General features: G+C 42.1%; 1 protein-coding gene across 1 annotated transcript in view; it reads left to right on the top strand.

Moving 5' to 3' along the window:
* Positions 1-3,004, top strand: part of FUT8 (fucosyltransferase 8) — a 171,063-nt gene extending 168,059 nt beyond the window's left edge. Inside the window, exon 9 of the mRNA XM_052646732.1 lies at positions 2,007-3,004. Coding sequence (XP_052502692.1) covers positions 2,007-2,324 — 318 coding nt within the window. The 3' untranslated portion in view covers positions 2,325-3,004. The remainder of the gene's footprint in view (positions 1-2,006) is intronic.
* Positions 3,005-24,723: the final 21,719 nt, after the last annotated feature.

A 24,723-nucleotide genomic window follows, 5' to 3' on the forward strand; every position in this document is an offset into this window, starting at 1 on the left:
GAAGGCAGTGTTGTTTTTATGAGAATGAGAAGTTAATTAGTGAAAGGGGAAGACACATTAGGGTCCATTGCCATGATGGACATTGTAGTCATCCCAAGGCAGTACAAGGTCTAGCATCCCTGACTAGGGATAATTGAAAACAGGGTGGAGGGGCCCTGAAAGTACAATTCAGGTTTTCCCAAGGCGTGCCTTGGCCTTACGCTATCCAAAATGTGAGCATGGAGAATAGGATCTGCAAGAAAAAATATGCTTAGCAGTTAACAAGTATACACATTCTGCCTAGGTTCAAAACCTGAATATGCCACTTAATAATAGTATAACTCTGGCCATTTTCCTTAACTGATCTTTGACATCCATAAAACAAACATGATAGAATATTATGGGACTCCTGACAATTAAATTAGACCTTGGAAGCAATGTCCGACAGAAAAAACTAAGTAAAACTCAGTAAACATTAACCTCTGTCATTGTTATTGTACTTTGCTATTATTGGAGCTACTTTGTTTTAATTATTTAGATTCTTTCCAAAGTCTTCACTTGATTTTGTGAACCCTGTATGGGCCTCTGACTAAATATGAAGTCCAAGTTCAAAATCTTTTTTAGCCTCATTTTATTATAGTTTCAGTATTCTACCAGTGATGTCAATTATACTGTGACATTCCCAATATAAAATTAGTTTGTTGACAAAGTAGCAGATTTGAAAGCAAACTTATTCTCTTGGTTCTAGGTCTAGTTGAAATCCTAGCACTAGAATTAGTCTCTATCTGCAAAGTTAAAAATACTGTGTAAACTTAGTTTTATTTGCAGATTATATATGGCATTTAAGAAGTGCCCCTCCAGTTCCTGAAATTCAGATTTTTTTTAAAGACTTAAGTTGATTATTAACCTAAGCAGATTCTATTTACTCATAACACTTAAGAATTCAGTTTTGATATTGTGAATGCCAAAGTTTTTAAGAACTACTGGGTACCTTAAATTGCTCCACTGAGAAGATTAAGAGTTATTATTAGCATCATTTTAAATATGTGCAAAAGTATTGATATAGGGACAATAAAACTTCATTAACTGAGATAACTACAACTGGAGATGTAGAAAAATTTGACCTCAGTTGAGTCCTGTGTTCATAGTACATAATGGAAGAATTTTCTAAGCAAAATGATAGTATTCTCTTTTGTTTTCACTTATTCTTAAAAAAGTTTCTGAAACCCATTTACTATATAATGAATATATTTATTAGTTGTTTAGAATGTTATACCTCCATTAAGATAGTTTACCTTTTTAGCAAGTCTGAAGCTCAAGGACTGAGGAATTTCAGCTGCCATCCAGTGAGAATGTTAGGTGTTCTTTGGACAGAGGGATCTTTTAAGTAGCCTTAAATGCATCAGGTAGATGCGCCTTCCCCAGGGGCTAGTTCATCTTGTTTCAATCTAGACTGCTGCTATCTACACATCACACACAAAACTCTTCAGAGCAGAAGTGGCAGATATGTTTTAGCTCATTTGGCAATAGTTGATTGTCAGTAATTACATGAGTTTCTGTTGAGAAGAGTTCTGAGACCAGATCTAAATTAGCAGAAAAGAATATGTGATTTATTAACACTGAATGAAAGGAAGGGAGCAGCAGCATTTGTGTAAAGTATTTATAACCCTGAACCTTAAAGTTCACCAAGGGCACAGGCTATGTTATTTTTGCCCAGCACTCTGTGGCTCTTAATAAGTGTTTATTCTCAAAATACTTTGCACAATATATACATATACTTTTTTTCTCTGCAAGATCCTAATTGTAATTATCTTTTATGTTTAAAAAAAAGATACAGGCAAAAAAATGAAGAATGACTTTGTACCATCATCTGAGAGCAAAGGGACTGGAAACCTGGGACTGGAATCTACCACTCGTTCTCTCAGCCCCGGTCCTAGCTTAGTCCTCGTCTCTTTGGCAAGGGCTCTCAGATTGCTACGAAGGCGATCTTACATGTACTAACAGATTTTTTTTCATGCTTTCCCAAGGTCTGTCGAGTTGCTTATGAGATCATGCAGACACTGCATCCCGATGCCTCTGCAAACTTCCATTCTTTGGATGACATCTACTATTTTGGAGGCCAAAATGCCCACAACCAGATTGCCATTTATCCTCACGAACCTCGAACTGCAGATGAAATCCCCATGGAACCTGGAGATATCATTGGTGTGGCTGGAAATCATTGGGATGGCTATTCTAAAGGTGTCAACAGAAAACTGGGAAGGACGGGCCTGTATCCCTCCTACAAAGTTCGAGAGAAGATAGAAACGGTCAAGTACCCCACATACCCTGAGGCTGAGAAATAAAGCTTAGATGGACCAGAAAGACCACCAAACTCAGTTCAAACCATTTGAGCCAAACAGTAGATGAAGAAGGCCCCAACCTAACAGCCCGTGGTTAAAACGAGTCAACATCTTCAGCATCAGGAGCAGCTGGGATCTGCCAGATGCTTCATTGGTGGAATTCCTCTTTAACAAGGGCTGCAGTGCCCTTAAACCCATGCACAGTCCAATAATGTACTCATGTATAACATGCAAACAGATTGTTTTCTACGTTACCCCTTCTTTCAAGACTATGTCCCCATGAAACAAACACTGCCACATTGTGTAATTTAAGTGACACAGACATTTTGTGTGAGACTTCAAACATGGTGCCTATGCCTGAGAGACCTATGTGACCAAATGAGATGACTTGAATAGTTCCCTCTTGTGGGGAGCTTGATCCTTAGCCAGTGGTGGTATTGTAACCACTGAATTCACTCCAGTCAACAGATTCAGAATGAGAATGGATGTTTTTGTCTGGAATTTTTTTTTTTTTTTAAGTAATTGCACCGGTTCATCCACCTCATCATTAATAAGTGAAGGATACAACAGAAAATAAAATATTCACACTCCATTAGGAACTTTTGTAAAACAATGCCATGAACAGATTCTTTAGTACTCAATGTTTCTGGACATTCTCTTTGATAACAAAAAATAAATTTTAAAAAGAGGAATTTTGTGGAGTTTCTAGAATTTTATATCAGATGATGATGTAGCCAGCATTATAATGGAAAATGATGATAAAAAGAGTTTTACAGTTTTTCTGCTTTACTTTTTTATTTTTCTGTTTTGGATTGAATGGCTTAGCTCAGAGAGTCACTGGTCCATTTGAACACCGAACACTGAGTTTAGTTGGTACACGTTATAGAGTTGCTCAGAACACTCTTTGGAAGTTTTTCTTTTATTATTAATATTTTGGACATTGTTTATTTGTTTTAATTAATCAAATAATCATACTCCTTGCTGTCTGAAGAACTATTCCCTCCATTTCCGAACTAATAATTTCAGGCTTGTTCTTTCTTATTGGAGCTATTGTCACTTTTTGTGAGTTGAGTCCTGTTATTTCAGCCAAGAAATGATTTTGTGCCCTTTACTATCATGTCCTGCTTTTGAGAGTACCAGGAATCTGTGGTGTTGGGAAGCTGGCTCTGTTTCTGAAATGCGTGTCCAACAGTATATAGAGTTTGGTGAACAAAGTAGAGGGGAACCAGTGTGAGACCAAAATGAACTTGGGATTATCCCATCCAGGTATTTCTTTTTAGTAATTCTACATCAGAATCACTTCAAAAGACAAGACTTTGATGCCCCCTATGCTTTCTCTCTGAACATCACTTTTCTCCTTATAAGATCACTTCCTCTTTTCAGCAGCCTGCCTCTTTTTAGATGCCTGGTAGGAGTATTTCATAGCATTGTTTTACCTTCTGAAAGAAAATTTTGATCCATGTAGGAACCAGTAGCAGGCCTGGTATTAAATTTTAGGAATCCTAAACAAAAAAATCCTGTCCTTCATATCATCTGTAAATGAAAATGCCTGTGTATAAAATATCCCCACCAAACTTCCCTAAATTCTTCCTACTTTTCCAGTCAAGTCTCCCAGATATAACTGTCTAGTATCAGTAAGCAATTTTCAATTTAATTTTGGTACAAGTAAGTCATTTGAGACAAAAATTTCCAACTGAGCAGAGGTACTTTGAAATGCAAGTTGTTTTCTAATTCTCATCTCACTTGTCATCAGAGCGTCAGTAACCATGGGTTTTTATTTCCTCTGCTGAAATCTCTTGTTTTTATTCATTATGAGCTCATTTTCTTCTGCTTCTTTGAACAGAGTTATAATAACTGCTTTAAAACCCTTTTCTGCTAAGTCTAATACCTAATTAATCTCAAAGTTGGTCTCTATTTGTCTTTTCTCTAGAGAAAGAATCACATTTTTCTGGTTATTCAAATATTAAGTAAATTTAGATTGTATCGTGAATATTAAGTGTTTATGTTGTAGATTCTGTTATATTCCTCTTAAAACACTGATGTTTTTGTTTGTGCAGACATTTAACTTCATTGGACTCAAACTGTAAACTGTCTTGGGCAACAACACAAAGCCTAAATTATTTTATCTTTACCTGGAGTCTGCCCCATACGGATATGGTTTAGGAGTCAACTAGAGACGAGGGTAGATTCTACACATAGAATTTGAAGCCCTTTCTTTGGCTTTCTGTATTCTGAGATTTCCATCCTCACTTTCCAGCAGCTGTCATTGCTCTGATTCTGTGACATCCTCTGCTTCTTCAGCCAGAAAGATGGCAGTTTTCTATCCACCTAAAAGCCACAAAAATGGAAAACTCATCTTGTACCTTTCCCTTCTTCCAAGTTTCAGTCTCTTTCCAGAGTTTGTCTGCCACTTCAGTGACTTTGAGTAGCTTTTTTTATTTTGTCAAATGTTGATCGTTGTTATCCATTGGAAGATCTGTTCAGTAGATGCTAAAACTCTGTCATACAGGAAGTGAAACTCTGAAGCAGAGATTTAAAATGAAAAAGTATGGTCGGGGAGGGAAGAGCCTCTGTTTAGATTCTGACCTTAATAGCCAAGTAGCCAATAGCTTTAAGCAGGAAGCAAGACAAAACTACCAAATTGTTCAACCTGCGGGTGTGAATGGCTAATGAATACCACTGACCACTGCCTTCTGAAAAACTTTTCTGAGCCACGTTTTTGCAAATCATCAAGTACATGCCATACAGGCTGCCCTGTTGGGAGGACTGATATTTCTTCACCACTGTTGTAATTTCTCCATGAAAATCTGGTACTTTAAAAGTCTGCATGGTTTTGGATCAAGTGGCCAAGGCCAAATTAAGATTATTTGGGTCTTTTCCTTGTTACTAGACCCATTTCTGAAAGAGCCTTACCTAGAACAAAGTTACTAGCCTGGGCTCATTGGATTTACATACCAGCATCCTGCACACTAAAGACAAAACAGTTACAAAAGTTCTTCCTGGTCCTGCCACTCAAGTCTGATTTAGTGCTGAGCTGAACTTAAAGAGTTCATGCCGGTTGTCAAAGTGCTCTCAGCCCTCTTGCAGGATTTCTTTGTGTCCCAAGTGAATGAGACTCATTGCTTCCTTCTCTGATCTTTAGGTTTTTTCCTATCATATAGAGCGTAGCCTGTTGAGAACATGAATGGCCTCAGCTTCTGAGGGGCTTGAGAGTTTATAAGAGAAAAAGCACATCTAAAAAGCTATCTCACAGAGTGATTATTGTCATCATCTTTTAGTTAGAATGCAATCACTTTGTATTCTTTAAGCAGAAAAAGTATTGGGGTCTAAATGGTGCCTCTAGAAGAATGTCCTCAGTCTCAGAATAAATCTCTTTTACTTGAGGTGCAGCAGACATGTCCTCTTTGACCACAGCCAACTCCCTGATACTTCATTTGTTCTCCTGGGAGGCTGTACAATAGCCAGAATCAATAGGCTGTACAGAATAGTTGTATGGCTTGGGAACTTGGCAATAACACCCTAATTTGTGCCAGATGCAGACTCTGGGTAATTTTTTAAATGCAGTGCCCAGAAGGAAACACGAAGGAGAAGTTGCCTCGGCAATTACTGGTTCCTGACAGCAGTCTCTGTCTTGGAAACAGGGAGAAGCTGTTCCAGGATCCTTGGCAGGGCAGACGCAGGCCAGGGCAGGTTCTCTGGCTTCAACTTTCACTGACGCTACGCATGTTTGAAGTTGCCCTTCGACAGCACATTCACTTTTGGTTCCTTCATACAAGTCAGAATCTCTGAGTACCTAATCAGCTGTTCAGCCTTGCCATCTGCAGTCCAGTTAAGTTGCCACCTGCTTTTCCCTCTCCTTATTCTCAAGACAATCTTGAGTTTATCTGTCTACAGAAAATGATCTCATGTGAATGGTTCCTTTGTTATTGTTCCATTGTTCATGCAGTTCCTATGCTAATTACTTAGACTATAGTTTTATCATTGGCATCTCCCAGATAACAAGGAAACATCAACCCCCTTGGACAGTTTGAGGTAATATAGGCCTGAATCTGAGATATAATGGTGCTGTTAATATACTGTGTATTTGTGGGCATTTAACTTAAGCTAAACATTTCAAAGGCTTTTAACAAATCAGTGCCCTTATACTCAAGGGGAATGTGGCCAGGGCATCCTTTGCTTAAAAACTATGTCAATCAGAACAGAACCTGCACTTTTTTAAAAAGCAGTGTATCGAAGGTCATGGCCATAACTATTTGATGTTTTGGGAAGAGAGCCAGGGAGAGAGTTCAGAGCCCCTACTGACCTGTCATCTGTAACTGTAACCTCTCCTCCTTTTTTGAGTCAGTGTCCTGTGGAGGCTATTGTTCCCTAACTGCCTGTGTGGGTAGAGAAAAGGCCATTAACCAAGAAAAAGCGGCATGTTTGTTTGTCACCCAGCTGGGCATGAGAGCATCTGGTGGAGGCTGGGAATGTGCACTGCTTTGTTCAAAGAGCACAGATAGTTTGGACTGTGGGTGTGGTCAGCAGTCTGAGGAATGCTGGGACTTGGCGTTTCTGGCTAGTCTTAAGCTCCCAGCTCCCTCGTGGATTGCAGCCCCTAAGAATTTTCTGGCCCAGCATAGAAAAGAAGGGAAGTTAAGTGTGTGCAAAGTCAGAAGACCAGTTCTCCATTTTGTTTCTCCTTGTCACAGTGCCTACGAGCTGATACGTTCCTGTACCTCAGATTCTCTAGAGGAAAGATGAGTAATACTGAAAATCTCTGAACTGGGGTTGAAAACAACTGGCCTTCCATTTTGTCTCTGCCATTGAATGTCACATCATTCTCGAAGTTCCATTTTCTTCGTCTGTGAACTGAATTGTTTGGATTTAATCAGAGTTTGTAAATGTTACTGTCTGTTTGGGGTCCATAGGTCTAAATTGGGTGGCTACTACTCAGCCTCAGCGGATTATTGTGCTAAGGCATAACGTGGCCAGATCCTTGTTTTTCAAGAGAAGCCAAATCTATTTTTATACAAAAATTTAAATACTAGTATCTCATTTAAAAAATGTAAGACACTAAAGAGTATAGAAATAGATGGGGAAATAGTGGAAACAGTGTCAGACTTTATTTTGGAGAGCTCCAAAATCACTGCAGATGGTGACTGCAGCCATGAAATTAAAAGACACTTACTCCTTGGAAGAAAAGTTATGACCAACCTAGATAACATATTGAAAAGCAGAGACATTACTTTGCCAACAAAGGTCCATCTAGTCAAGGCTATGGTTTTTCCAGTGGTCATGTATGGATGTGAGAGTTGGGACTGTGAAGAAGGCTGAGCACTGAAGAACTGATGCTTTTGAACTGTGGTGTTGGAGAAGACTCTTGAGAGTCCCTTGGACTGCAAGATCCAACCAGTCCATTCTGAAGGAGATCAGTCCTGGGTGTTCTTTGGAAGGAATAATGCTAATGCTGAAACTTCAGTACTTTGGCCACCTCACATGAAGAGTTGACTCATTGGAAAAGACTCTGATGCTGGGAGGGATAGAGGGCAGGAGGAGAAGGGGACAACAGAGGATGAGATGGCTGGATGGAATCACTGACTCGATGGATATGAGTCTGAGTGAACTCCGGGAGTTGGTGATGGACAGGGAGGCCTGGCGTGCTACAATTCATGGGGTTGCAAAGGGTCGGACGTGACTGAGCAACTGAACTGAACTGAACTGAAAGAGTATAAAAGAGATATCAGTGGCTACTTTGAGTCCCTGGTCCATTAGTTTACAACCTCTGGGCTAGATCTGGAAAGTGCTAATGTCAGGACTCTGTCTCTGGAAAGGATTGGTCAGATGGCTAACAGCTGTACAGTGCTTTCAGGTTCAGTTGCTATGTATGTCCTAATTCTTGGGCAGTGTCTGCTCAGCTGGCTCTCATCCTGGGCTCAGAAGTAACTTAACGTGCTGAAGACAGCTGTTGCTGTGATAGCTCAAACCCTGGGTCCCTCTCAGACTTGGTCTTGAGAGTCCTCACTGGCTGTGTTCCAGCTACCCTGACCACCAGTCTTGCTTTCCTGCAGTAGGTCCACAGACTAGCGATGACTCCACAACCCATAAACTGAGCAGGAGTCCCTGCTGTTCTTCTCCATTACATCCAGATATCAGGATGTCAGAGTATGCCTCAAGTCTCTGGTTCACAGTATAGAGGGGTTGGGAACTTGTCAATAACACCCTAATTTATGCCAGAAGCAGACTCTGGGGAATTTTTACAGGGATTTTTGGTAGTCTTTAAGAAAGTATGGTGAACTAAGAGGTGCTAAATGCTTGAAAATGAGCAGATATTTTTGTTTTTAAAAATGAGAAGAAGAGAGACTATCACCATGTATATTGATAAATTTGACAAGTCCTAAGTAAGGCTTCAAACTAGATTATTTAAAAGTTAACAGTGATAACTACGTAAAAACCAGACATATCAGACTAATCCTATTTCTTACTTTCATACACTTTAGAGTAATGAGCATTACAATAATAGCTAACATTTATTGAGCACTTGCTGTGTACCTGGGGTTTCTCCAGGTACCCAACTTATGATCACCATAATCATAAAGTAGGTACTATCATTATTAACTCCATTTTATTAACTAGGAAACTGAAGCGTTGCCTGTGACAGAGCCAGGATGCAAATGCAGCACGCCTGGCTTTTAACCACGCAAGGAATGCTGTGTTGCTGCATACTGTCTCTAGGATTTCAGCTTGGCAGTAACTTCATTGTGGACCAAAGGAAAACAGCTGAGGCTACATGAGCATTTATTCAAAAGGTTTGATTAACTCAGTGTCTGCTGGTTTGTCATAGAGCTCTAGGCTGACTTGTTCACATAGGTTATTAATGCTTTGAGAAAGGACAGTGATGGGAACAATGTGATGTAGTAGTTAAAAGTATGAGTTCTGTCAATTTTGTTGGGTTCAAATCCTGGGTCCTCTACCTATTGGCACTGTGACCGTGAGCAAGTAACTTTTCTGCACCTTTGCTTAACCATCTGTTAAATGAAAATAGTACTAGTACATAACTACTTCATGAAGTTTTTGTGAGGGTTAAACAAGTTAACACATGAAAACCTAAATGTGAGCTATTACTGCTATTCTTTTTGCATTATTAATCATAAGTTTTAGTGACTAAAAACTGAGACAATAGCAAATTATATTGTTTGGGAGAATTAAGGTCCCTAAAAGTTGCTTAAAAATTGAAATTAAAAGGTAAATCTAGCTGAGATAGATTTAGCCCTGAATACTCAGGGCTGAGAATCACTGCACTGAATAATAAATACTAGAGCACTCAACATACCCTATGAGCTTCCCTGGTGGCTTAGATAGTAAAGAATCTGCCTGCAGTGCCAGAGACCCAGGTACACTCCCTGGGTCTGGAAGATCCCCTGGAGAAGGGAGTGGGTACCCACTCCACTATTCTTGCCAGGAGAATTCATGGACTGAGCAGCCTAGCAAGTCACAACAAATTGGACACAACTGAGCAACTAACACTTTGACTTTTAACATAGTGTACAGCTTGCAAACATAGTTCCTGCTTAGATCTAGAAGGTCTGTTGTGCTTCAGGTCAGCCTGTTGGAGATGTAACTAAAGACTTAGAGAATTTAGTTGCCAGTAAAAGTGCTGTGACACCACCTCACACTCTACCCTACCTCTCAAAAACAGAAGTCTCCAGAAGGAAGGTATTGGAATCTTGAATGTCACTTTGAGTCCTGTGCTGGGTACGCCACGGTGGCAAGTGTAGGTGCTGGTGAGGCTGCTGTGTGAAGCAGCAGGTAGGCTTGCTTCATGTGACTGCAAAGTGCAGAAGTAGCAATATTAGAGTAGCTCAACCCGTGAAAGAACTTTATGACAAATTGTGTTGTTGATCATGACACAAGCTAGTTTAGATGACAGTTCCCTGTCCTTTCAGGGGCATCCAAGCAGAACTGAATGCTGAAGGGAACTTCAAGCATGAACAGGGGTTAGATAATCTCCAAGTTCCTTCCGGCCCTAAATTTCTAAAATGGTCATTGATTTATAGTCACATTGTAGGGACTGAAATTCCATCTGGGTCATAAGTGGTGCCAGCCTAAAGCTGCCTGATTAGAAGACTGGACAGCTTAATCTGGTAGCAAAGAAGAATAAGGGCCTATCTATTTGGTAGACCAGCTGACTGGGTCTTTTTCTGGATCTCAGTTACAATCAAGAGACTTAACTTCTTATGTAACACAACAGGCTTTGTAAATCTATCCGTTTAAATTTAGACACTCCTCTTTTGTTTGTTTTCTTTCCTACCTTTGTTTGCTGGTAAAGCTTCTTTCATAGAATCACAGCTTTATTTTCATCTAAGTGCAAATTAATGAAGGTGCTCCTGTAGACAGTTATTGTAATATATTTACTTGTATAACAAAACTCTTACCGCTATCTGCCAGGAAAATTGCGTAAGGCTACAAATCTGCAGTGTCTACAATAGGCATCGCACTTCCCCTGTATAGCCATATGCAGCAGCCCCAGTGCCAGAATGGAAAGGAAGCTATGCTTGTAGTCAACAGACCTGGGTTCTGCCCCTAGCTCAGGACCTAAGCTGCTGATCCCCTCGGCAAGCTGCATAATCTGTCTAGGCCTCGATTTTCTTACCTTTAAAATGTAGGTAAGTTAGTTAGCTGTAGAGTAGACGTGAATTTGCTTTGTGAAGCCAGGTCTCCCACATTGTAGACAGACACTTTACTGTCTGAGCCACCTGGGATGTCCCACTTGTAAAGGCTTACAGCTCTGCAAGATCAATCTCTAGACATTTTTTTCTGGACAGCTACTATAGTTCGAGAACTATGATAGGTGCTGACTAGAAGGAAATTAGTTTAAAGAACTTACAGTCTTACCTGGAAAGCCGTACACATGTGAACTGCACTGGAAAGTTACAACCTAACATAAAAAGTCATGTACGTTTGAATAATTAGAGCACGGGTAACTTAGTGATCCTTGGCATTTGCTGAGCTCCTACTATGTTGGACTAAGCCCTTAACATGCTTTATCTCACATGCATGATCTTCACATTAGCCATGAGTGGTTGGTGTTATTATCCTCATCTTTAAAGAAAAGGAAAAATAATAACTAGCATTTATTATTCATTTACCATGTTCCTGACACTATTCTAGTACTTTATGTATTTTATTTCATCCTCACACTACCCTATATGTACTATTATTCACATATGAGGAAACTTATTCAGAGATTAAATCAATGCTTTCCAATACTTTTCACAAGATGGCACACATAAAAAAATATTTGTTTGGCATTTGAGGCATTTTAGAGCATCTTTATGGGTTAGATGAAAAATTCAATGCATCTATATTAAAAATTTGATAAGATACTTAGTGGAGGATTGGGAAAGGTATATATGATATAGTAATTCATTGCTCACTGGCAGAGGGTACTAGGTATAAGTGTGCAGTAAAATAACAATTTCCATATTCAAGAAATATCACAAGCAGCTGTATGAATATTGTTTAAATGTAACTTCAACTGTTATAAATTGTTGAATAATTTTTATAAATGGTTCAAGTATTTTATAATTATAAGAAAACTTAACAACTGACAGCATTTTGTGGTATTCCTGCAACCTGGCAAACTCTTGAGATTTTTGTTTTTGTAGTTTTCTTTACAAAGCAAATGGCTGGTGGGTGGCTAGGTGGAACCAAGTCTTGAATCCAGGACCAACTCTTCAGTCTGTTCTTCTAGGCTCTGTGCTATCTTGCCCTTCTTCTGTGAAGAGCCAAACCGTGAGACCCGGACCCCATTGATCCTTAGCATATTTGATTATTGGATAGTTTGATCATCCAGGCTTACACTAAGGGGAAGCTTATAATTAACCATGGTCTTCAATTAACCTAAATTTCCCCTACCAAGTTCTCCCTGATGGTTTTGGAACTAGCATTCCATACTTCTTTCTATTCACTCTCTGTATGTTAGTGGCTCAGTTGTGTCTGACTCTTTGCGACCTCAAGAACTGTAGCCCGCCAAGCTTCTCTGTCCATGGAATTCCCCAGGCAAGAATACTGGAGTGGATTGCCATTCCCTTCTCCGGAGGATCTTCCCGACCCAGGGATTGAACCCTGGTCTCCTTCATTGCAGGCAGATTCTTTACCATTTGAGCTACAGGGAAGTCCATATTTCTACTCATATCCCAAACAAGAAATAGATGGGCATGTGACACAAGCGAAGATGCTGAGAGGTGGCAGGCAGCAGACTGCCCCTGTACTCTGGAGGTTCCTGCTGGGCTCACTCTTGCCTTTGCCTCTGCTTGTCTGCGCCCACTGGAGGGCAAGTCCTGGCAGAGTGGGATTCCCAGCTCAGCCTTCGGCGCTCACTGGAGATGCTAAATTAGAAATGCTAAATTATATGCTGGATTATAATAAAGTGGAGTGAAAATGAAAGTAGTGCAGTCATGTCCGCCTCTGTGACCCCATGGACTATGCGGTCCGTGGAATTCTCCAGACCAGAATACTGGAGTGGGTAGCCTTTTCCTTCTCCAATTATAATGAGAGACTCTTTTAACTCTCACTTACTCAGCATCTCCATGCAGAAAGAACTCTGGATGTGATTCTGTCTGCCTTCTGTGCTTCACAAGATACACCTCTGAGCAGAAACAGTCTTCCCAGCTGTGCCTCACAGTCCCATGCAGATGACAGTTCTGTGGCTGAAGCTGATGTTGGAATTTACATACATATATATGGAAACATTGATTTAATGTGAAGCTTGATATTGCATGTATGTGTGTTAGTCACTTAGTTGTGTCCCACTCTCTGCAACCCCATTAACTGTAGCCTGCCAGGCTCCTCCATCCATGGACTTCTCCAGGCATGAATACTGGAGTGGGTAGCCAAGCCCTTCTCCAGGGGATCTTCCCAACCCAGGGATCGAACCCAGGTCTCCTGCATTGCAGGCGGATTCTTTACTGTCTGAGCCACCAAGGTGCCCTTGATATTGAACATAGGTTTTACCTAATGATGGTTTGTCTAATTTCCAAGCCTACTTGCTTTTGAACTTCATTCTCCAGCCTTCTGCACAGGAGGAGAGCTGAAGGAGGTGGAAGATAAGGATGGTATTTTATTCCTGGCTTTGTCTGGCATGCTGAATGACTGGGGTACAGGCAGTGAAATGTGGCAGGACATCTGAGGCAAGGTTAGTGACCCATTAAGGTGACCTGAGCTCCGATTAGAGAGAGCTTGGAGCCAGCAGAGCTGTCAACACTCAGTATCTTTTTGATTAAGATTCTGCCTCTTAACCCCTGGAGGCCACTTATCCTTCCCACCTCCAAGAAAAGACAGAGTTAAAGCCTGAGGTCATTGCTTAGTGGAAGCCCCAGGAGCTGATTTGGCCAAATAGGGCCTCTCTTAGCCTCTCTCGGCAGCCACTCCATCATCAGACTCCCCTACTGACAGGTGAGCTCATGCCCATGATTTACAGAGCTCCTAAGCGACAATGGCTCTCAGAGGAGCAGCTTCTCAAGGAAGAGGGAAGATGCTTATGGAAAACCACTGGTGAGACAAGGAGATCAGGGGAAATAAGCTTATTAGTTATTGTGGTCACTTTGCCTGTTTCAAGGGTGATTTTTTTTTTTTTTTTGAGCCCATGCTAGAGGATGTATCCTCCCAAGTAAAGAGTTCTGTTTTCTGTTATTGTGATTCAGTCTAGCTTATCTCAATAAGCTTTAGTCTATAAGCTCCTCACTCAGCTGCAGCTCCTTAAAGGCAAAAATTGTATCTTATTCATTATCGTATTCCTAGTGCATGCGTGGTGACTGGCACATAGTAAGTGCTTGAAAATGCACTGTGCTGAAATTATCATAGATTTACTGATGCACTATCCTGGATTTGCTTTAAAGTAATATAGGAGGAAGGGAGAACTGGGTGGGAGTGTAGATAAAACAAGACTGGTCATGAGATGAAAGCTGTTTAAGCTGAGTGGTAGGTCATGGGGCTTTGTTATACTATTCTCTCCAGTTTTGTTCAGTGTTTTCCATATGAAAACTTTTAATGAATATCTGAATTAAATATAAAAATTGCTGAAAAATGAAGCAAAGACTGGCCCAGTGCTCCCCTAACATCTCATCTTTTTCCAAGCCTAGCTTGCTTTCCTTGCCAGATTCCACTTTGCAGGCAGGCCATGTGACTTAGGTTCTGGCCAATAGAATGCAAAGGCCCTTCTAAGTGTGAACCTAATCCTGCCCCATCCTCTAAGCTCTCTGTCATCCCTAGCCTCCAGGCTGGATGCAAGTTATGAAGAACTCTGGCTCCTAAGCAATGATGGAGTCTAGGTGAGTGAGCCTGGACCTCTGAGTGACTTCCTGGAACAAAACTGCCTCCCACACTCTGCTGATGAACCTGCAGTAGACTGATGTGACTGAGAGATAAGCCTTTATCATGCTTTAAAAAAAAAAAAAAAAAAAAAAAAATATATATATATATATATATATATATATATATATAATAGAAGGAGGGCTTTTAGTTATTTGGCCTTCTAGCTTTGATGATAACATTTACTGTTTACCACTATATGCCAGGTATTGTTTTAAGGGCTTTATGTGTGTTAACTCATTTATTCCACGAAACAGCCCTATAAAGGAGAGACTAGTACGCCCATTTGTAGAGGAGGGAACTGAAAGAATAACTTGCCTATGTCAAACAAATTATGTAACGAAGCCAAGATTCAAACTCAGGTCTGAATCTCAAGCTCTGTCTCTGTCCCAGCCTGTAATACTGCCTAAATATGTTGGACTTCCCCATGGGGAATGAATACTGGCATGAAGTATTAATCATTTCTGAGCAGCATGATGTATCACCAATAGAAGCAGTGCCAGACCCTCATTCTGGGAAAGAGTATGCAGAACAGAAAAGAACCAAAGTCTGCTCTTCCCCTGCCCTTGTAAATGGTGTCCTGATGGGCAGAATTTAATGATGGGATCCTTGATCATCTGGGATAAAACCAAGTGTGAGGGTTTCGCTCACTCCAGATTGCTCTCTGAGATAATTCTCTTCTGTCTCCTCTCAGCCTTCACCTCTCCTGTATTTGCCACAAGGAGAACATGTCTGCCACTTGCTCCACCCATAAGCCCTACTTGCCCACAGGCCCCACCTGGCCCACCCTTTGTGACCCTCTCTCTCCTTGATCCCAACCCAGAACCTATGTCTCTCCTCCTTCCCAGTCTGTTCAGGGCATATGTTGGGGGCAGAGAATCATGTTAATGCTCATTAAACCTCCAAATGACAGTGGTAACTGATAACTGCCTTGCTTCCTGACCTCAGCTGCCTGCTGCAGATGCTGCCAGTCCTCAGCAGCCAGCAGAGCTGAGAAGGGGGCACCATCAAGCTACCCAGGACAGGGGTTTTAAACTGCATTCTATGGAGAGGCTTTAGGAGTCACCTGAGAACATAGGAGAAGATACAGAGAATGTTAAATGAGTAGGTATCCAAAACCCCTAACTCAGCTTCTATCACAGCACTTTCACTTTGTCTGCTCATGTGAGATTGCATGGAGAGAATTGTTCCACTCTGGAAATAGGGGGGGAAAAAAAATCCTTGGAAGTTCCTTTGAGTTACCAAACCTTTGAGCCCTTCTTTCATTTTGTGCCTCTCAGGTCCCACCATTCCTGCCCACCAGAACAGAAATGGAAAGAAGCCCAGCTGACTGTCCCAGTTCCACTCTCTAGGCTCTGGATCCAAGGGGAATTACAGCAAAACAGAACTCATGGAGAAAGGGGCCACGGGTTGCTGCTCCCCCTACATGTCCCACAGTTCTGAGTCTTACCATGCCTTGCATAAAGGAGGTGTTTAGTGAACATGAGAAGAGTAGATGGATGGTTTGATCTCTGTTGGTCAGGGTGTAGTTCCAGTGGGAGGATAGGAAACTGGTCTTGATCTCAGAACGGTCACAATATTTATTCTGCAAGATTCAGAGAGGCAATTTGGCATAAACATTAAGAAAGTAGGATCTAAAATAAGACCATGTGCTAAGTCACTTCAGTCATGTCCTACTGACTCTTTGTGACCCTATGGAATATAGCCCGCCAGGCTCCTCTGTCTATGAGGTTCTCCAGGCAAGAATACTAGAGTGGGTTGCCATACGTTCCTCCAGGGGATCTTCCCAACCCAGAAATCGAACCTGCATCTCCTAAGTCTCCTGCATTGCATTGGCAAGCAGTCTCTTTACCACTAGTGCCACCTGGGAAGCAAAATAAGATCCCCTGGCTTCAAATCCTGCCACTTTGAAACTGTGTGGCCTTATCCTTGTAAAATAGGAATATTATTTCCTACTCGTTAGGCTGTTACGAGGCTTAAATGAGTTAGTATGTGTAAAGCACTCAGCACCCGACATGTTAGTGCTCAGTGAACACTGATAGACATGAGCTCTCATTGTTGTTACTCTGATCACATGCCTCCTGATTCTCCTAAGCAGAATTCAGTATTCTCTGGACTTTCGAAGCACTTTGCTCAGGTCTCTGGGGAAACTGTCAGGATTTATTTTTTCCAAACTCTGAATCACATTAGATGGTAGGGACAATAAAGCAGATTCTTCAAAGTCAGGATGCGTAAATAAGTGAAACCCTTACTCCCTCCATAGCTATTGTGGTGGTTATGTATCTGTCTCTTCCCCCCTACCCCTGGCTCCTTTGGGATAGAGTCCACATTTTTATCCATCTTTGTAACCAAGGGCTGGGGGTTGCTTGAAAGGATGAGCAGCCTTGTTTCTGTCTGGACTTGGCAGTAGCCTCCTGGCTTTCTCACCTACCTCATTTCGCAGAGGCTCAGCTCCTCTCTTTGCCCCAAGATAGGGTTAAGGTTAAGCATCTGGGGTGCCGCTTCTGGGCTTGACTGTGAGGCTTGGGAATTGAGACCGTGCAGAGGAAAGTAACATGTGCTGAACACCTGCCATGTTCCTGGAACCTGCAGGGCTCTTTACAACACGTAATTCCCACAGCCAACTAGTGGAGGTATATTCTGATTAGTCCTGTTTTCTTAGGTAAGAAAGCTGAATTTAAGCAACTTTTCCAGGGTCACATAGCTGACGTGTCTGAGGCAGAATTGAAAGTCTGATTCCTGAGTTTGTGCCCTTTCCACTGTCCGTGCAAGTTTCCACTGAAGCAAGCTGAGCTCCACATGGCCTCCCACCCCCTCCACCTCTCCTCCCTCCTCCTCTACCTCAGTCTTTCCTTTATTCTCCCATATTATCCTCCCTAATATTATTTTTCTTCTTGAGTTGGCTTATTTATCACTTGGCCGTGTCTCCTTATTAATATACCAGAGCTTAAACATTATGCATCCCCACTGCCTCGTTTGCCAGCACGGTGCTGAGCACTTATGAGCTTGGCAATTAGACTGAGCTCAGAGGGGCCGTAACATCTGCATCTTCGGCTGCTTTCATAGGGAAATGGGGTAGAGAGGAAAGGCTGTAAGACGGGGCAGGGCATAGCACACGCATGGTGGAGGAGGAAGGGGGTGGGCATCATGATGGGGGCACAAATAGGCACCTCTGTGTCCGCAGCCTAAATGCAAAGACCTGCGTGTGGCCCGAGGCTGTGAGCCTCCAGATGCTAAGGTCATTTCTGCCAAACAGCCCCCTTCTGTCTTATTTCTATGCCTGGTATCACGATCACCATCAGCTGCCACTCATTTATTAAGTACCTACTGTGTGCTTTACACACATCTCATTTGGTCCACACAACAATCCATGAGCTCTATATTTATGCACTGTTATACAGATGAGGGAGCTATAGCTCAGAGAAGGAACGTAAGTAACTTGTTCACACTCATAGAGCTAGCAGTGGCAGGGAAAGGGAAAGGGGCAGAAAGACCTAAAAATTAAGAGAAGCTGGGGTGAGGGACATCTGACCAACGGAGTTGGCCTCTCAAGGCTGCTTCTGTTTGGGCCTGTGCCCTGGCAGGGCAGCTGAGTGCCCCTGTCAGCTCACCTCACGGCCTACCCGGGGAAGAAGGATTGTTCAGCCCCGAACGTTGATGATGTGATTTCATCCTGGCTTTCCAGGGAGGCTTCACAACTGGAAGAAGTTGTTCAGGGGCCAGGAGGATAAAGTCCTATCCTATCAAGTCCATCATGCCTTCCCGTACCAAGGCAGTTTACATCCAAGATACCTCAAGACCCCCCCGCCTGAAAAGATACCTGCCCAGCTGATTGATTGTTCTGCCCCAAAACTGTTCTTTTCTGGTGGTGTTTGCCCAACTTTTTAACTTATTTCATCCCTTTCTCCAGTCTCATGGCTTCCTGGGCCCAAGCCTTCCAAGCCCACCTGGAACCCCTCCAGCAAGGGGTTCCAAGACAACTGTTGGAAAGTTGAAGTGGAAAGTCAGCTGTTCCAAGACAGTTCCCTCTGAGTCATGACACAAAAGAAAACCAGGCTATCTGAGATTTTATTAGTTATCGTGGAGTTGGTCCTACCCTGCAAAGTCTCCTAGAACCCAGCACTCCTCCAATTCACAGACTAAGGCTATGCCACGTAGCCCAGAAAAGCCAATCCCAAGCATTTTTGTGGAAGAAGTCACTAACAAAAAAGTAATAAGCTTTGATGGAACAATTGGTTTTTTTGTTTTCATTCTTGAAATATATTCTTAAGACACTGATGTGATTAATAATGCAGGGCTAAGTATTAATAAGGCAGGTCTTGGTACCACTAGGGAAGGCTGGGTGTGCTTGGTGGCCCAGAGCTCTTCACACCTCACCTCACCTTCCCTAGCCTCTCCTTCCTTGTTCCCCTTAGTCCCGCATAAATAAGGTACTGGTTGACAATCCCCACCGCCAGTGTGTGTACCTAATGAGCAGCAAAACGGTGCTCACTGGTTACTTTAAATGTGATGAAGAACATGGGGGTATTTGGAAGGACTTTGGAAACAACTGAACAAATATTTATTGAATGCATACTATGTGCTCGACATCTGTTCTAAGCCTTAGAACAGATGACAAAGATTTTTTATTTTTATTGGAGTATAGTTGATTTACAGTGTTGTATTAATTTCAGATGTACAGCAAAGTGCTGAGTCACTTCAGTTGTGTCCAACTCTTTGCTATCCTATGGATTGTAGCCCACCAGTCTCCTCTGTCCATGGAATTCTCCAGCCAAGAACTGGAGTGGTTTGCCATTTCCTACTCCAGGGGATCTTCCCGACCCAGGGGTCGAACCCACGTCTCCTGTGTTGGCAGTCAGATTCTTTACCACTGAGCTGCCAGGGAAGCCTCCTGATATATGTTAACTGCTCTTTTAATGTTTATCAGGAAAATAGAAGCAGAATAAATTTTAAAAGTGACCTGCAGTGGCAAATGAACAAACACACTAGTTTTATAATCTAAAGCCTTGCTGGTGGATGGCCAGGAGACAGAAGCCAGTGTTGCTCTTCCAAGTGGGAAGGGCTTAAAGTGGGGAATTAGGGACTTAGACTAACCCTGGATAAGCTCGAGCAGTGAAGCTCAGGGAAAACACTGCTGGAGGTTACAAGATCAGACTGCCGGGCTCTCAAAGAAGCCACTTCCCGTCTCCACTGCTCACGCTACAGAAGCAGGCGACTTGCAGAAACTTGCCCAGAGATCAATGCAAACTGTAGTTCTGCCATCTGCCTATATATTTGCCCCCAGTTGCCACCAGACAAAAATTACTTCTCTTAATCTCTCATAATCACTTCTCATTGGCAGCATAAAAGCCAGAACCTTTTAGGAAGAAAGATCCTCAGCAATGTAGGTCCAGACTCCCCTCCTGCATCAAAGAGGAGATTTCAGGAGAAGGCAGTGACTATGCCGCACCGACATTGTATAGCACGGCAACAGATAGCACGGCGCAGGTGGCTTCCCCATGTCTCGTCTTTGAGAACGGAGGTTTGCAGAGCTCTGGTAACATCTAGTTTTACTTTCCCTGCCTCTAGAAAGCTGTCGTGTTTGATTCAAATGTCTTCCTGCTGCAACAGTACAACACTTATAACATTTCCATACAACCAACTCATGAAAATCTGCAGTGTAGTAAGCAGAACCCAGGCAGAGTCAAGTGGCAGAAAAGACTCCAGTTTTGGAGGCAGATATACCAAATGCTAATCTCAGATGTACTGTTTAGTTGCCATGTGAATTTAAAGAGTTATTTAGCTCTTCTGAAAAAAAAAGAAGGATTAATAAATAATCAGAGCTATGTATAAAAATACATATAAAAGAATGTTTACAACAGTATTTGTAGAGAATTTGTTAAATAAATTATATCCCCATATTAAATAGTATGCATCTACTTAAAATTATCTTATACACGAAAAATGTTGACATGAGAAAATATTTATGGTGAGAAGCAAGAAAAGCAAGTGAGCTTTTCAAAAACAGTGAAAACTGGGATTCCTTTTTTTGCATTTTTAAAAATTGTGTTGAAGCATAGTTTATTTACAATATTGTGTTAATTTTTGCCATACAGTGTAGTGACTCAGTTATACATATATGTGTGTATAAAAATTCTTAAAAGAGATGAGCATACCAGGTCACCTTACCTGCCTCCTGCAAAACCTGTATGCAGGTCAAGAAGGAACAGTTAGAACCAGACATGGAACAGCAGACTGGTTCCAAACAGGGAAAGGAGTACATCAAGGCTGTATGTTGTCACCCTGCTTATTTAACTTGTGTGCAGAGAACATCATGTGAAATACTGGGCTGGGTGAAGCACAGACTGGAATCAAGATTGCTGGGAGAAATAACCTCAAAAGTGCAGATGACAGCAGCAGAAAGTGAAGAGGAACTAAGGAGCCTCTTGATGAGAGTGAAAGAGGAGAGTGAAAAGGCTGGCTTAAAACTCGATATTAAAAAACCGAAGTTCATGGGATCTGGTCCCATCACTTCATGGCAAATAGAAAGGGAAACAATGGAAACAGTGACAGAGTATATTTTCTCGGGCTACAAAATCTCTGCAGATGGTGATTACAGCCACGAAATTAAAAGATACTTTCTCCTTGGAAGAAAAGCTATGACCAACCTAGACAGCATATTAAAAAGCATAGACATTACTTTGTCAACCAAGATCCGTCTAGTCAAAGCTATGGTTTTTCCAGTAGTCACGTATGGATGTGAGAGCTGGACCATGAAGGCTGAGCGCCAAAGAATTGATGCTTTTAAACTGTGGTGTTGGAGAAGACTCTTGAGAGTCCCTCGGACTGCAAGGAGATCAAACCAGTCAATCCTAAAGGAAATCAATCCTGAATATTCATTGGAAGGACTGATGCTGAAGCTGAAGCTCCAATACCCTGGCCACCTGATGCAAAGAGCTGAGTCATTAGAAAAGACCCTGATGCTGGGAGAGATTGAAGGCAGGAGGAGAAGGGGACGACAGAGGATGAGATGGTTGGATGGCATCACCGACTCAATGCACATGAGTTTGAGCAAGCTCCAGGAGATGGTGAAAGACAGGGAAGTCTGTCGTACTGCAGTCCATGGGTCGCAAAGAGTCAGACATGACTGAGCAACTGAACAACAGCAACTATATGTATACGTACTTTTCGTTATGGTTTATCACAGGATACTGAATGTAGGGCCCTGTGATATACAGTAGGACCTTGTTGTTTATCCAACCTATATATATTAGTTTGCATCGCTAGTCCCAAACTCCTGGGCGTTCCCTCCCCAACACCTTCCTTTCCTTGGCAACCACACGTCTGTTCTCTGCGACATTACATTTTTAAAATTTTTTATCGGAGTATAGTTGCTTTACAGTGCTGTGCTAGTTTCTGCTGTACATTCAGGACTCGATAGGATTCCATTTTTATAAAAACAACTATACCAGTGAAAGACTTTGCACCAGAATTTTAACAGTAGTTATCTCTAAATGTAGTTGGGATTACAGCTAGGGATTTTTTGTTTGTTTTTCTTATGTGTGTAAGTTTCTCAGATTTTCTGCATTGAGTATGTATTACTTTTATAAATTAAAAATACATATAAAAAGTAGGGTTCAAAAAGAGTGAGAGAAATAAATTAGACAATACTTGCAAAGTTCCTGATACACTTTCAACAAATGATAGTTCCCTCTCCCATTCACTTAAGAATGGTGTTACTTTTATATTTTGAATATATAATAGTCACATCTAAAACTAAATTCTCCCTCCTTCATCAGACATCCAGCCAGCCACTCAGTTCCTTTTCCAATGGGAAATCAACATTATTTGGTTTGTTCCATATCTTTTAGAGAAAATGTATGATTTATAAGCAAATATATAAAGTTATCCATTCTTTTCATGCCTTCTTTACACAAATAGTAGATTATACAACTTTATGCCCCTTTGTATTTTTATTTTCCTTTTATTGATGACTGTTCCATATCAAATATACAAACAATACAATAATTGGTAACTGTACTATCCTTTATTTTACCAGTTCCCCATTGGTTAAAATTAAACTTGGTGATGCCTTCTTAAGGTGGCCTTGGATAGAACAGCCTGCACCTGAAGAATGACCTTCGTGCCCCTGGTCTCTTCTGCCCTTGCAATCATCATCATCTCCCTAAATTCCTGCCACATCTTGGTCCCAGCTTCTGAGGCCAAGGGGCTTCAGGAGACCCTGTACTAGTCACAGTCTTTTTACCTACTTCTTTTTTTGGCTGTGACTGGATCAGGCATGGTACTGAAGATATTCTTGTCCAGGATCTAAGAAGTGATAAGCCATATGCTGTGTTTTAAATAACCTGGTCCGTCTGTAGCGCTGTTGATTTCCACACCATCTCCCACACTCAGTGTTACTTCAGGAATCAACCCTGAATACCCATTAGAAGGACGGGTGCTGAAGAAGCTGAAGCTCCAATACTTTGGCCACCAAATGGGAAGAGCTGACTCACTGGAAAAGACCCTGGTGCTGGGAAAGATTGAGGGCAAGAGGAGAAGGCGGCGACAGAGGATGAGATGGTTGGATGGCATCACTGACTCAAACGGACATGAGTTTGAGCAAGCTCCGGGAGACAGTGCAGAACAGGGAAGCCTGGCGTGCTGCAGTCCATGGGCTCACAAAGAGTCGGACACTGGGTGACTGAACAACAGCAAGCCTGTTGATTTCCACCCCACCTCCCATTCGCAGTCTTACTTCTGGAGAAGTCAGTGGCCCACCCACTCTCCCACACCAGTATTTTCCTCGTCCTCTTTATTGAGGACCTAGAAATAGGACTGTGGTGTGGCCACCTAACCTCACACCCTGGATGACAAATGGAGCATGGCGGCAATGAGGAGCCAGGCCAGGAGTGCCGTGGGGACTCAAGGGGGTGCTAGCTGGATCTGTGAGCCCTGTGACATGATTAGGAGTGTGGGCCCCATGCGGCTAAGTGAGGAGGGGTAGCCTATGGTAGGGCTTCTGAGTGAGAATTTCTTTGGTGGTGGTTCAGCGGAAGTAGTTAGGATCTAAAAGCCAGTAAGAATGGTTTAATCCCCATCCTTACATGAAGTCTATTTTTAAAAAAAAGATCTTGTAGGTCATTGGTTAATTTCTTAATTACACTCATATTGATTGAATGTCTATTGCATGCAAAGCACCCTACTAGATGGTTCTGCAGTCTCTGTTCTGTTTTGTTTGGGTTTTCATTGTACACATTGTGATTTTTCCTCTTTTGCTGGAGTCACTAAGCCATGCCACCGCTTTCCTTTGTGTTGCCATGAACTTTTGTGGTCTTTCAAGGCCTATGAGTTTATTTTTCCCCTGGGGCTCTGAAAGCAGAGTGGAAGTCCTTGAAAGTCAGTTTCAATCAAGGCAGTCACAGAAGCAGACCTCTGACTAGGATGGCATGGAGAATGTGCGTAATCAATGTTGTCTAAACTGAACTGATCAGGGTCAGTGAAAGCCCTTCGGCAGAGCCACACCAGGTACAATGTGCCCTCAACTCACTGGAGATAATGGCCTTGGGAACAATTATCAGCCTAATTTCTTTTTATATCAATGTAGATTTGATGTCCAATAATATATGTATTGTAGCTTTAATGGTCTTTTAATGATGAAGAGGATCAAAAGTATTTCAGATCTGAACCTGCATCATTAGTTTCCATTTCAGAAATCCACTGTAATTACGGCAGCTGCTTCTCCAAGCCCTGCCAGAGCACTGAGTTCCTGTGAACGTATCGCACAGTTCATCACAATCAGCCCTGAGCCAGGTCTGATGCAGGTTCGGGGGTGCTGGTGGTTACTGAAGGTGGAGAAGGACAGGGACAGGGTGAGGGAGGGGGAGTGACCGGGGGAAGCAGTGAAGGCCTGTGTCATTCAGGGCCCGGAGGGTCAAGTCACTGAGAAGAGAGGTTCTCTCCACTCTGGCCCTCTCCTCTCTCCTCACAGAGAATAGCTGACTTACAGGGTGACATGTAATTTGCTATAAAGCCTTCTTTCTATTGGGTTCTGCAAGTCATATTGGAAAAA

This window comes from Budorcas taxicolor, chromosome 10 (assembly GCF_023091745.1).
Source record: "Budorcas taxicolor isolate Tak-1 chromosome 10, Takin1.1, whole genome shotgun sequence".
Lineage (NCBI taxonomy): Eukaryota > Metazoa > Chordata > Mammalia > Artiodactyla > Bovidae > Budorcas > Budorcas taxicolor.